The sequence below is a fragment of the Schistocerca piceifrons genome, chromosome 2, assembly GCF_021461385.2.
Source record: "Schistocerca piceifrons isolate TAMUIC-IGC-003096 chromosome 2, iqSchPice1.1, whole genome shotgun sequence".
Taxonomy (NCBI): domain Eukaryota; kingdom Metazoa; phylum Arthropoda; class Insecta; order Orthoptera; family Acrididae; genus Schistocerca; species Schistocerca piceifrons.
In genome coordinates, this window is record NC_060139.1 from 118,051,255 (window position 1) to 118,065,264 (window position 14,010).

At 40.9% G+C, this 14,010-nt stretch overlaps 1 protein-coding gene across 1 annotated transcript in view; it reads left to right on the forward strand.

Moving 5' to 3' along the window:
• Positions 1 to 716: 716 nt before the first annotated feature.
• Positions 717 to 14,010, forward strand: part of LOC124775186 (serpin-like protein HMSD) — a 93,112-nt gene continuing 79,818 nt past the window's right edge. Inside the window, exon 1 of the mRNA XM_047250025.1 lies at positions 717 to 800. Within this exon, the coding sequence (XP_047105981.1) occupies positions 723 to 800 (78 nt within the window). The 5' untranslated portion in view covers positions 717 to 722. The remainder of the gene's footprint in view (positions 801 to 14,010) is intronic.

Below are 14,010 nucleotides of genomic sequence, written 5' to 3' on the forward strand. Positions count from 1 at the left end.
CCCTGCTGACGTGCAGGGCCCATATGAAACATCATTCCGAACTATTTTGAAAGCTTAACTGACAATTCTTTCTAATAATGGTAGTCCATTCAATTAAAAAACATAGAAAAATCTTGTTGATGAGAAAAACATAAAACATATATTGGTTGAGTCAGACAATTGTGTGGTATCAACTCCAAAGTTGACTGTTTCACGCCTGCTAGAAATACTTCTGGTGTATTAAAATCCCATACTCTTTCAGTTTGCGTTACGATAAAAAAATCAGATTGGTTAAGAAAATTTTGTGCCTTTGTTATTTAGAAACACAGTATCTCCATATGAAAAAGGCACCTTTTTGCTACACTTCTAGATGATGGTCATAGAATACCTGTCATTTTTGGTCAACTTAAATTCAGGAGGGATGGAAAATTAACAAAAATGCTATGGTGGTTGGCCAGCTAGTTTTGGAAGTTATCATTGATAGCACAGACTCTACATGGTACAGAAGGTGCCAATAATACTCTCTTTTTCATTAACTTCAGAAAGGAAAATATCAGTATTTCTTCTTCACATTTTGAGCGCAATGAAAATATCTACACTACTGCTCAAAATATTGAGTGCCCTGATACTACGTGCATACATCTTCCACCAAACAATAAACCACAAAGCAATGTTTTCCAGCTCTTTGTCATACGTAGAACTGTTTTTTTATCACCTATCTTTTCTGTTGCAGGTGCTCAAACATGGCAAATGAAAGCATAGAAAAAGCTCTCCAGACAATATGTGAAGGAAACCAAAAGTTTACCTTCAGTATTTACAAGGTCAGTAAGTGACTATAGACCTGAATGATTTTAGTTGTGGCATTAATATCTGTGTAAAGAAAGTCCTAATGTTGTTAAGTAAGACTTATTTCCTATTAGTATGCGACAAATTTTCATCAGATTAAGTAATGTAGACAGCAGCTAAAAATGTAAAAACACTGCTTTAGTTATCCATTTAAACTTGCTGGATGGAAACATGTTATCTTACAGGATTACATGTTTTTATAATGACTTACTTGCTGCTGTTAGTGTTGTACAGTATGTGCAGAACATCAAGAAGACAATATTCAGCAAGATTCATTACAATAGGACTTTGATCCCAACAGGTCATCCTTATTTAGTTTTGAGCAATTTCTCAAAATAACTTCTGGTGAATCCTGATGTTCTTTCTTTAATAAAAAACAGACAATTTCATCCAACATCCTTGCTAAAATTATGGCCAATATCTCCATTCTCATTAATATACTTGATTTCATTTGTTTTTCTAACTAGCATTGTTGATGGTTTGCCATTCACTTTCTTCTTTTTCTTCCCTCAATTATTTGCTTGATGTATTCCAATCTCTGTCTTCCTTTACAGTTTTTGCCCTCTACAGCTCCCTCTAGTACCATAGTCATTCCCTCATGTCTTAGCAGATGTCCTATCATCCTGTCCCTTCTCCTTATCAGTGTTTTCCACATATTCCTTTCCTCTCCGATTCTGTGTAGAACCTCCTCATTCCTTACCTTATCAGTCCACCTAATTTTCAACATTCGTCTATAGCACCACATCTCAAATGTTTCGATTCTCTTCTGTTCCGGTTTTCCCACAGTCCATGTTTCACTACCATACAAGCTGTACTCCAGACGTACATTCACTTATTCCATACAATGTATTTCAGTGCTAAGAAACAGCTCTATGTCATCAATAAACATACAGGGGTTCCACATGAAGACTCCCTGAGTTCCAGATCTGATTTATAAAAGGAACCATTAGATGTAGACATTTAGGTCTACAGTTTGTGACATCATGTAAAGTAACTCAAAAAGTTTTGTACAAAAAATTTAATCCACTTTTGCATGGTCTCCTTTCAAACTTGTAAAGTGTCTAGACGATATTCTGTCTCAACCCAAGTGTGCACAAGAATTTCTGGGGTGATGAAGGCTATTGCATCCACAGTTCTTCTGAAGATATCACCAAGGTCACATACAGACAAGACATATGCAAAGCCTTTCCTGAAACCCCACAAGAAGAAGTTCACAGGGACTATGTCTGGAGACTGTTATAGCTCCTTGGTTGGTCCATCACATCGAATCCATCTCTGTGGAAATTGTTGGTCCAGACACCCACAAACATGTAAACTCCAGAGCAATCGGTATTGTAATTGTAAACTGTCGAAACTGCGTTGGTAAAGTACCAGAACTTCAAGCGCTGATAGAAAGCACTGAAGCTGAAATCGTTATAGGTACAGAAAGCTGGCTGAAGCCAGAGATAAATTCTGCCGAAATTTTTACAAAGGTACAGACGGTGTTTAGAAAGGATAGATTGCATGCAACCGGTGGTGGAGTGTTCGTCGCTGTTAGTAGTAGCTTATCCTGTAGTGAAGTAGAAGTGGATAGTTCCTGTGAATTATTATGGGTGGAGGTTACACTCAACAACCGAGATAGGTTAATAATTGGCTCCTTTTACCGACCTCCCAACTCAGCAGCATTAGTGGCAGAACAACTGAGAGAAAATTTGGAATACATTTCACATAAATTTTCTCAGCATGTTATAGTCTTAGGTCGAGATTTCAATTTATCAGATATAGACTGGAACACTCAGATGTTTAGGACGGGTGGTAGGGACAGAGCATCGAGTGACGTTATACTGAGTGCACTATCCGAAAATTACCTCGAGCAATTAAACAGAGAACTGACTCGTGGAGATAACATCTTGGACCTACTGATAACAAACAGACCCGAACTTTTTGACTCTGTATGTACAGAACAGGGAATCAGTGATCATAAGGCCGTTGCAGCATCCCTGAATATGGAAGTTAGTAGGAATATGAAAAAAGGGAGGAAGGTTTATCGGTTTAGCAAGAGTAATAGAAGGCAGATTTCAGACTACCTAACAGATCAAATCGAAAATTTCTGTTCCGACACTGACAATGTTGAGTGTTTATGGAAAAAGTTCAAGGCAATCATAAAAAGCGTTTTAGACAGGTATGTGCCGAGTAAAACTGTGAGGGATGGGAAAAACCCACCGTGGTACAACAACAAAGTTATGAAACTACTGCGAAAGCAAAGAGAGCTTCACTCCAAGTTTAAACGCAGCCAAAACCTCTCAGACAAACAGAAGCTAAACGATGTTAAAGTTAGCATAAGGAGGGCTTTGCGTGAAGCGTTCAGTGAATTCGAAAGTAAAATTCTATGTACCGACTTGACAGAAAATCCTAGGAAGTTCTGGTCTTACGTTAAATCAGTAAGTGGCTCGAAACAGCATATCCAGACACTCCGGGATGATGATGGCATTGAAACAGAGGATGACACGCGTAAAGCTGAAATACTAAACACCTTTCTAACAACCGTGTACCGCAAGTCTCTAGAGGAATGGAAGGTTCCAAATTATTGGAAAAGAGCACAGGTAGTCCCAGTCTTCAAGAAGGGTCGTCGAGCAGATGTGCAAAACTGTAGACCTATATCTCTGACGTCGATCTGTTGTAGAATTTTAGAACATGTTTTTTGCTTGAGTATCATGTCGTTTTTGGAAACCCAGAATCTACTATGTTAGGAATCAACATGGATTCCAGAAACAATGATCGTGTGAGACCCAACTCGCTTTATTTGTTCATGAGACCCAGAGAATATTAGATACTGGCTCCCAGGTAGATGCTATTTTTCTTGACTTCCGGAAGGCGTTCGATACAGTTCCGCTCTGCCGCCTGATAAACAAAGTAAGAGCCTACGGAATATCAGACCAGCTGTGTGGCTGGATTGAAGAGTTTTTAGCAAACAGAACACAGCATGTTGTTATCAATGGAGAGATGTCTACAGACGTTAAAGTAACCTCCGGCGTGCCACAGGGGAGTGTTATGGGACCATTGCTTTTCACAATATATATAAATGACCTAGTAGATAGTGTTGGAAGTCCCATGCAGCTTTTCGTGGATGATGCTGTAGTATACAGAGAAGTTGCAGCATTAGAAAATTGTAGCGAAACGCAGGAAGATCTGCAGCGGATAGGCACTTGGTGCAGGGAGTGGCAACTGACTCTTAACATAGACAAATGTAATGTATTGCGAATACATAGAAAGAAGGATCCTTTATTGTATGATTATATGATAGCGGAAGAAACACTGATAGCAGTTACTTCTGTAAAATATCTGGGAGTATGCGTGCGGAACGATTCGAAGTGGAATGATCATATAAAATTAATTGTTGGTAAGGCGGGTACCAAGTTGAGATTCATTGGGAGAGTACTTAGAAAATGTAGTCCATCAACAAAGGAGGTGGCTTACAAAACACTCGTTCGACCTATACTTGAGTATTGCTCATCAGTGTGGGATCCGTACCAGATCGGGTTGACGGAGGAGATAGAGAAGATCCAAAGAAGAGCGGCGCGTTTGGTCACAGGGTTATTTGGTAACCGTGATAGCATTACGGAGATGTTTAACAAACTCAAGTGGCAGACTCTGCAAGAGAGGCGCTCTGCATCGTGGTGTAGCTTGCTCGCCAGGTTTCGAGAGGGTGCGTTTCTGGATGAGGTATCGAATATATTGCTTCCCCCTAGTTATACCTCCCGAGGAGATCACGAATGTAAAATTAGAGAGATTAGAGCGTGCACGGAGGCTTTCAGACAGTCGTTCTTCCTGCGAACCATACGCGATTGGAACAGGAAAGGGAGGTAAAGACAGTGGCACGTAAAGTGCCCTCCGCCACACACCGTTGGGTGGCTTGCAGAGTATAAATGTAGATGTAGATGTAGATAGATGTGTTGGTGTACGATCACATTTGGCTGAAGGGGAAAAGCTGCCAGACAGTAAATTGTTGATGGTTTACTGGTTGCTTGATGAAAAAGGCTAGTCCAGTTATATTGTCTTCAATCAGCACACAAGACTTCACCTTTCTGTTGTCTCTGGCAAGCTCCCGAAAACAGTGGACTGGATGCAAATGTTGGGTTGATTAAACCTTCCCACATGTGTCAAAGATAGCTTCATCAGAGAAAATGAGATTCCGTAGATACCTGGGTTTTGTGCAGTCAGGCCCAACATCTCCAAAGCAAATTCATGGTAATGTTGCAAGAGATTTTGCTTCACTGGTTGCACAATTTGAACATTTTAAGCATGCAAACAATGTAATTTATGCAGTACATAGTGAATTGTTGAGAATTGGATGCTTAGTTCCTGTGATGGTCAGTGAACTGACTTTGAGGGGTTTCATTGGTTGGTCTCTCTGATCTCCTCTATCATCTTATCAAATGTGCATTTTCTGTCAGAAATGACTGTCTGTTTACACTTCAGCAGCTAATTACTTGTCATACCAAGCATTAATTTTCTTAGTGTCTGGTGGGTCCTTTTGAAATTCACTCTGAAAATAACTTTGAACAGCAATGGGTGATTTCTTTTCTATTTCTCTTACATGCAGTGGACTCTCTGTTGAGGTAGAGTTGTTTGTGGTAATTGTTTAGTATCCGAAAGGAATCAAAAGACATCATTTAGAAACAAATCTATGCAAAAAGTTTTGAGTTGCTTTACATGATGCCACCAACTGCAGGTATCTGTGTCTCATAGATTTTTTTGTAATTACATTTGGAAATCAGGGAAATGGCACATGGAACCCATACAACAGGGGACATCAGGTAGAACACATGTTTTTTTTGGCTGTTATGTGGTCTTCAATCTGAAGGCTGATTTGATGCAGCTCTCCTCAATACTGTACCCTTTGCAAGCCTCTTCATCTCCAAAAAATAAATGCACCATACATCTGTTTGAATCTGCTTACTGTATTTAAATCTTGGTGTCCTTCTACTATTTTATCAGCGGTTAGTTGGTTTTGTGTGTTTAAATAGTGAAAAGTACTGCAGGCTCCCACGATGCTTAGCAGGTGAGATTGATACCATACTTTAGGGCAACATTATTCAGCACCTCCCCTTCAGTCTTACATCCTGAGTGTGGAGCATCTGCTTTGTGGAGCCCATTAAATTATAGGGAATGCAGTAAGATCTGACCTATCTTTGTGAACTATGTGCAAACCATTGTGGTACCATGAGTGTAGCTCTTAGAGACTGAAATCCCCAACTGTGTTAGATTAACTTTATGTGCGATAACTCAAGTTCATTTATTTGTCTTTTGTATTTACTTTACTCACTGTATTAGATTAGCTTTACTTATGGTACCTCAAGTTTATTTATTTTTATTCTGTATTTTGCTTTGATCATGATGTTAGATTAGAAATACTCACAGTACCCCCAGGTTCATTTATTTGTATTTGCATATTTTTTTCATCACTGTGTCAGATTAGCTCTATTTACTATACCTGAAGATCATTAACAATGTTTCTCATGTTGTCTTAAAGAACCCTGTAAACTGATTCCACTGCGCATGGATGGTGGGCACCCCTTGTGTGCATTTGTAACACCTTCAGGAGTGGTGAGGATTACCAGATAGACTCAACTGAGAATTTTTGTTCATAGACATTTTTGTGGCAATGCATTCTGCAATTTATTGTGCATGTTGACGTCCCAATAAACGAACTGTTTTGAATTCGGATCTTTTTTGTTATATTCCTCTCATGCTTTACTTGTCTGTTTTATACTCCAGCATAGCAAACTGATGGTATCCACCTGTCTTGTTCATTGAGAAACCAATTCCGACACTGCTGACCCCCAAATGAACCACCCTCTCCCTTGACCAAGCTCCACTCTATGGCTGGCTGCATTGAATGGCTGCTGATGTCAAGCAGCACCACACAGCTAGCACTCGACACACTGGGTCCCATGCACAATGCAGCACACTACTTCGTCATTCCAGTGTTAACACAGTGTATGAAACATCATATTGCAGGGCAAGTCCATTCCCGGCTTACCGCTACCTTCAGCTTCGGTCCCAGGCATCAACCAAACCCACCTTCCCCTGATTAACAGATGCATGTGGTCAGGTTTCACATATTCCTCAGTCACTGGGTGCAGCTCACAGGGACTGCGACTGCTCCAGTGCACTCCCATCTCCGCAGACAGCCCACGCCACAATCCACCCGATGTCTTTAGACTCCCATGACCATCTGGCATTGGTTTGCTTCCATAGAGGCAAAATTTGCAGGCTACTCAATCATCATCAACTCAGCACCATTTGCCAAATCAGCTGTGCATTTTAAACTTTTGGTCACCACAGAGGCATGACATCCAGCAGATTTGGTACCCTGAAAGAGTAGCTGATAGATCCCATAAAAAATGCAGTGTCCACGTGAACTATTTTCATCAAGGTGTGGTGAAACAAGTGCTGCATCATTATGAGAGATACAGAGGAAAGTGAGTGAGCCAGTACTTACCTCAGTTCACTACTACCAGTGCCACATCATCATTAAATGCCTGTACATAGCATACAAAGGATTGCTCCATAACCCAAGAGTGTAATTAAAAAATTGAAATAATTTTTCCAAATTTTGTCAGTGTATGCTGCAGTATATTAATGTTAACATTGTGAAGTCTCAGAATGATAAACTGAATATGTTTTACTAAATATATTATTTTAGGAAAAAATAAGTGGTGTTGAGTAATGAAGCTAGAAACCTAAAAATTATTCGTAATGTGCAAATGTATGTCACAATCAAAAGTTACTAGTCTCAACTTGATCTGAGCACTATTTTGTTCAAAATTGGTGCTTTTGTGAAAATTTTGAGGCACTAAATTTTAGACTCAGAAAGATGAAAATCCATATGTAGCTGCAGTTTGATAGAAAAGCATTAACTAGGTGATGCCAAGAAGCTATCTGTATCAGTTTTCAAGTCTTTACTAAAAAAAAAACAAATCTGGAACAAAAATGTCACTATTCATAATAGATAAAATATCATTTGTATTTGTCACAGAAAGTACTAATTATAGCACTCAATTACATTGATGAAATAATACAGCTGTACCAAGTTTCAAGACTTTCGTGTAAATAACAATCATTACATGGAATCTAAAAGTGGCAGTTAAGAGTTCATGTTCTACTGTCAGTTCCATTCTAAAAATTCTAGCCGGCCAAATTTGAATGAAGTGAAGCTAAAACTTTTTCAGTAACTAAAGCAAACTTAAATTATATAAAAACTAAGAAGATTGTAAATTGTTAAACAACAGAGTTACTAATTAATATGTGTCTGTAAAAAGGACCATTTAGATGCTGCTACCTGTGCCTAGAGTGGTTAATAGCAGACGATTATCAGTCTGCTGCACCCATATATGAATACAGCCACAGAGGCAGTAAGAGGAAACACGTTGCTGTGGGATATAAATCTGCCTGTGTCAGTCAAATGCCTGTGTGTGTTGTCCCTCATATGATGTCACAGCCAGGGAGCTAGCAAACACGTTTTCAGTAGAAGTAGGAAGTGAACTCACGAGGATTGTACACTGTCCTGGATTGCTTAGATTTCAGAGAAGTAACTTTTTGTGTGCTGCCTGTAATGTTGACATAACTGTGTGGCAAGTGGCAAGATTATTTTCCAGTTTTAAGGCAATTAATGAAGTCATGGTGATAGACCATATTTCTTGGACCTTCCTATAGAGGCCACCTCTGAACTGTTAATAGTGCTGTTTCTAATAGGGACAGTTTTATTATTATTGTTATCATTATCAGAATAAATATTACTATAGTTTGTGCGTGTGAACTTTTACTGAATATATTAACCAGTTAGAATCAAAACGTTTATTTGAAGTCATAGTTTCTGATCCCACTGATTAAATAGCAAGTAGAAACATTTTCTTTCAGTGAGTACGAAGAGTAATGTGGACTTGCAAACTGGACATTATGGTCAGTACATTCTCCATTGCTTTCTGGCTGACCGCAGAAATAGCTTTCAAGCTCTTGTAAAAGATGAAGAAGATTAGTTAATTAACCCTCCACTCAACAAGGTAAATGCGATGAGTTTCAGCACTCGCAACACTTCCACCTCTTCTGTACACCTGCTGGGCCTATGATCATTCCCAATATGCTGCTACTTGTAAATTGACTTGGATGTCTGCCTGTCGAAGACTGCACAGCATCAGTTACACATGAATGTATGAATATTGATGTGGTAGTCATCATGGCGGACAGGTTCTTCGATTCGCTCAACCCCCTTTCCGTCACCACACAAAACTGTGATGTTCCTTTGCACAGTTCCCACACATACAAGCCACATCAGCAACCACACACTCCATGTCCCACAAACTTATCCATGGTCAACGTGTAGCTCATGCCCCACGTGATTAGTATGATGGTCAAGCTCCCTCCTACCCTGCACTGTGCCCATGCCTGACTCTGCCTTTCAGTGCCTATGACTTCCTGCATACACAGACACGTTTCACACAAACTCTCTACCAGATAGTAGTGATCAGAACGTTCAGGGTGCCAGTTATCTTTGCTAGTATCATGAGTGTTTTAACAGTAACACTACAAACTGTGAGGTACTGTGCACATAGTACTCAACACTGACAGCAGACAGCTGTAGGTGCACCTGATTGCTATTTCTCACTGCCTGCACATGCATGATCATTGGAACCCCTCCTCCCCAACAGCCTACCTGTTTCACACTAGCCTCAATCTCTGCATCCGTTCTTGCAAACTGTTACCCTCTGCTGGCCTCCTCCCCCCTCTTCCTCACTGTGATGAAAGGTTCTCTAGTCACAACCTACTGCTCCCAAACATGGTCTGTTGACCTTGACCTTGGCAGAGATTTCACAGATACCTTTACCATGGATGATATGGATCCTATCCCTGGTGCCAACTTCATTGCTCATTATGCCCATTCCCTGTAGATCCTGAACTGTCACCCAATTCACCATCAAGCAACTGTCATATTCTGGCCCCTTTGATGACCTCCTTGGTGAATTTCCTTTCACCCATCCTTGCAGTGTCCCTTAGGAGAAACACCTACATCTCAATGATGCCAGCCCCTACCCCCATGGTTTTCTGCCACCTCGTGTCACTTCCTGTGGAGTAGCAAAGAGCTTTGCATACTGAAATCAAGGCAGCAATCATTGTTATGTGTTCTGCACCTTGAAGAGCCCAAGGTCGTCCGCTCTGCACCTCATCTGAGGAAAAGAAGGCACTTGGTGCCCATGCAATTCTTTCAGGCACTTAATGCCAGAATGGTCCCTGACCACTACCCAGTGCCCTTTGTCTGGCACAACTGTCTTCAGCAAGGCAGACTGAGAAAAAGCATTTAAGTAGATTCTGGTCTACCCAAAAGATATGGAGAAGACGCCAATAATCAACCCCTTCAGTCTTTTTGAATATGTGTTTATGCCCTTGAGGCTCCATAACACCACCCAGACCTGACAACGCTTTCTCAACAGTGTTCTGTATGGTACTTCAGTTATTTCGCCTACCTGGATGATATCCTCATCTACTCATGCAGTCCTGTGGAGCAACACCAAAACCACCAGGAGGTATTAGCCCACCCCCAAGAAGTGGGAATCATCACCAGTCTGGAGAAGCATGTCTTCAGTGTTCTGTAGATTGACTTCCTTGGACACAGGATATCATCTGTGGGTTCCTACCCACTGGACAGGAAAGTCCAAGCCTGTGTCCTGCAACTTTTAAAGAACTTTGCAGATTCCTCAGGATGGCAAATTTTTTCCTGCACCACTTGAAGAAAGCTGCAAGCATGCAAGGACCACTCACTGTCGCATTCCAGGGCAACCACACTATAGGTAGCTGGCCCGTTCCCTGGATTGTGCCAATGACAGAAAGTTTTGGACAAAAAGTACATGACCTCTTGCACTTTGCCTTCCTGGCCTATTCGCTTTCGACTGTCCCACTCACAGTCATTACTGGCACCAGCCAGTGGGCCTAGGCATCGTCCTTCAACAACACATTGAAGGTTCCTGGCAGCTGTAAGCATTCTTTTCCATGAAGTTCTCTAAGCCACAACAAAACTGGCCACTTATAACTTTGAGTTCCTCACCATATACAAGGCAATTAAGTACTTCCACCCCTCAGTGGAAGGACACTCATCCACAGTGTTCATTGACCACTATCCCATTATGATACTTTGTTGACAAAATTAAGGCACACAGATTTTGCCTAGGCTGTTCTATTAACATATATAACAGTTCACAACTGACATATTGCACATGGCAGATGTCAACAATATCATCAAAGACAGCCTCAGCTGCTCATCTCCCTTGCTACCCTCCTCAATCACATTTCCCCTTACACCACACAGGTAGCTGATTCTGAACTGCTAACACTGCGCAGCGACCCAAACATCAGCCTCAACTTCCAACTGCACACGGTTCCCAGTATGGACTTAGATGTGTGGCATGGCTATCATGATTTCTGGCCAACCAGGCAAATCCGCGGGGAGTGCCTCTGTCCTGCTCCCTCCCCCCTCCCCCTTTCCCCCTGATTCCTGCAAGACAGCATTCTAACATCTCTATGACGTGTCACAACCCAGCATCCATGCATCTGTGGTGCCCATGCAGGAGCATTTCATTGGATATGGTATCCAATGGGACTGCACCAACTGTGCTGGCATGTGCCTCCTGAACCAGTGCTTGAAGGTAGGCCATTACCTGCATACCCCTATCACTTTTTCCTCCCTTCCCCCAAACCCCCTCTCCCTCCTACTTTCCTACTTCAGTCAGTTCTCCCATGTGCATACCGTGGAACCTTGCTTAATGAGCACCTCCCATAATGTGCAATTTGTATAATGAGCAAAACACATTGTAAAAAAATGACTCACTTACTGAGTGATGTTTCCCATAACGAGTGGTGACAATTTAGTCTGATATCACCAGATGTTCTTGTGTGGATGGGGAAACAGTCAACAATATGAACACCTTTCATTGTCAGCAGTGGTAATGTACAATATCCTTAGTATGTACTGCAGTCTGGGTTTAGTGATCTTTTTGCTACCATCTTAGTGCAGCTTGTGATCACACATTTTTCTAAACTTTTGTTCACACAGTGTTTTTTTGCGTGCAAATTTTATAAACCTTCATAGACATGTCCCCAAAGATAAAGCTGCAAGAAAATGACCATAAGAGAAAGAAAATGACTTCAGAAATGAAACGTAAAATCACTGAAAAACGTGAACATGGTGCAAGTGTTGCTGATTTAGCACACACATTCAGTCTGCATCAACTACATGCACTATCCTCAAGAATAAGGACAAGATTAAGAAGACAGATGCTTCAAAGGGAGTTACAGGAGTTTCTAAACAATAGTTTTGTTTTCTGGAAATATTGCTCCTTATATGGATAAGTAAAAAGTAACTACAAGGTGACACTATTAACGATAACATCATTTGTGAGAAGGTGAGAATGATTTTTGCCGACCTAGTTAAGAAGACACTAGGATCATCAGCAGCCAAAGAAGTGTTTAAGGGAAGATGTGGATGGTTCAAGAAATTTGAGAAAAGAACTGGCATCCACAGCATTGTGAGGCATGGTGAAGCATCCAGCTCTGACACAAAGGTAGCAGAGAACTTCATCAGCAACTTCAATATGCTTGTAGATTCTGAGCGTTACCTGCCATAACAGGTTTTTAATTGAGATGAGACAGGGCTATTCTGGAAGAAAATGCCAAAGTTTATCTTTCTAACACCAGAAGAGAATGCATTGCCCAGTCACAAGCCAATGAAAGACCATCTCACATTGCTATTCAGTGTCAGTGCAAGGAGTGATTTGAAAATTAAACCACTGCTTGTTTACCATTCAGAAACTCTAATACCCCTCAAGGAGTGTCAACTCCAGAAAAGGAGGTTAAATATGATGTGGAGGTCCAACAACAAGGCTTGGGTGACATGTGTTCCTTTTTGTGACTGGATAAATGAAGTGTTTAGTCCTTCAGTGAAAACATATTTGCTTGAGATGAATCAGCCAGTCCATGTCTTACTTGTTATGGAAATGCTCCTGCCCATTCTCCAGGCCTACAGGACCACCCCCTTGAAGAATTTCAATTCACTGAGATCCAAATTCTGCCTCCCAACACCACCCTATTACTCCAGTACTCCAGCCTATGGACCAGCAGATTACTTCCAACTTTAAGACACCCTACACTGTAGCACTCTTCGAGCATTGCTTTGAGTTGACTGAAGCTACCAGTCTCCCTCTCAGAGAGTTTTGGAAATATCATATCAGCATAATTGCCTACGTAAAGATGATTGAAAAGGCATGGGAAAGGGTTACCCAGAGAACTCTCACTTCTGCTTGGAAGAAGCTTTGGCCAGAGAGCATTGTCGAATGTGACTCTGAGGCATTTGAGTCAGTAACTGTGGAGCCTGTAGTCAATGAGATTATGTCTTTGGCCAAGAGCATGGGACTAGAAATGGATAACAATGATATCAATGAGCTTGTGGAAAATCACAGCCAGGAAATGCCCACCAAAGAGCTTATGAAGTTGCAGTGTGTTTCGCAGCAGGAAGTTGTGGAGAGGAATTCTTCAGAGGAGAAGGAAGAGGAGGAGGAGGTGCTAACAGCAAAGCAGCAATCTTCTGGTGCAATAAGAGAAATGCTGACAGTGTGGGAATCACTTGCATCGTACACTGAAAATCATCACCCCAATAAAGCAGTGGCCACAGGCACCACAAATTTATTTGATGATAACGCTGTGTCATATTTTCACCAAGTGTTGAAGCATCAGCAGAAACATATGACTAGAGACATCTTTCTAGTAAAAAAGAATTAGTTATGTATCGTGAATAATTAAGTACATAATGATGTATAAATAATTTTCTTTGAATAAATGGCATGAATAAGATAAAACTTTTAGTACTTTTTCTGCATGGAACACATTATCATATTTTACAGTAATTTATATGGGATAAATTGTTTTGCTTAACGAGTGTTTCACACTATGAGTAAGTTTCTGGAGCAAATTATGTTTGCTATGCAGGGTTCCACTGTGTTGACATTGCAGGCCCCTTTCCATCATCAAATGACCTTCAGTACATATTCACCATCATCAACAGATTGACTTGGTGGCTGGAGCCACGCCATTGTGTGACATCATGGCAGACACAGTCTAATGTTTTTCGGACGACACGAGATAGTATGGAACTGAGGT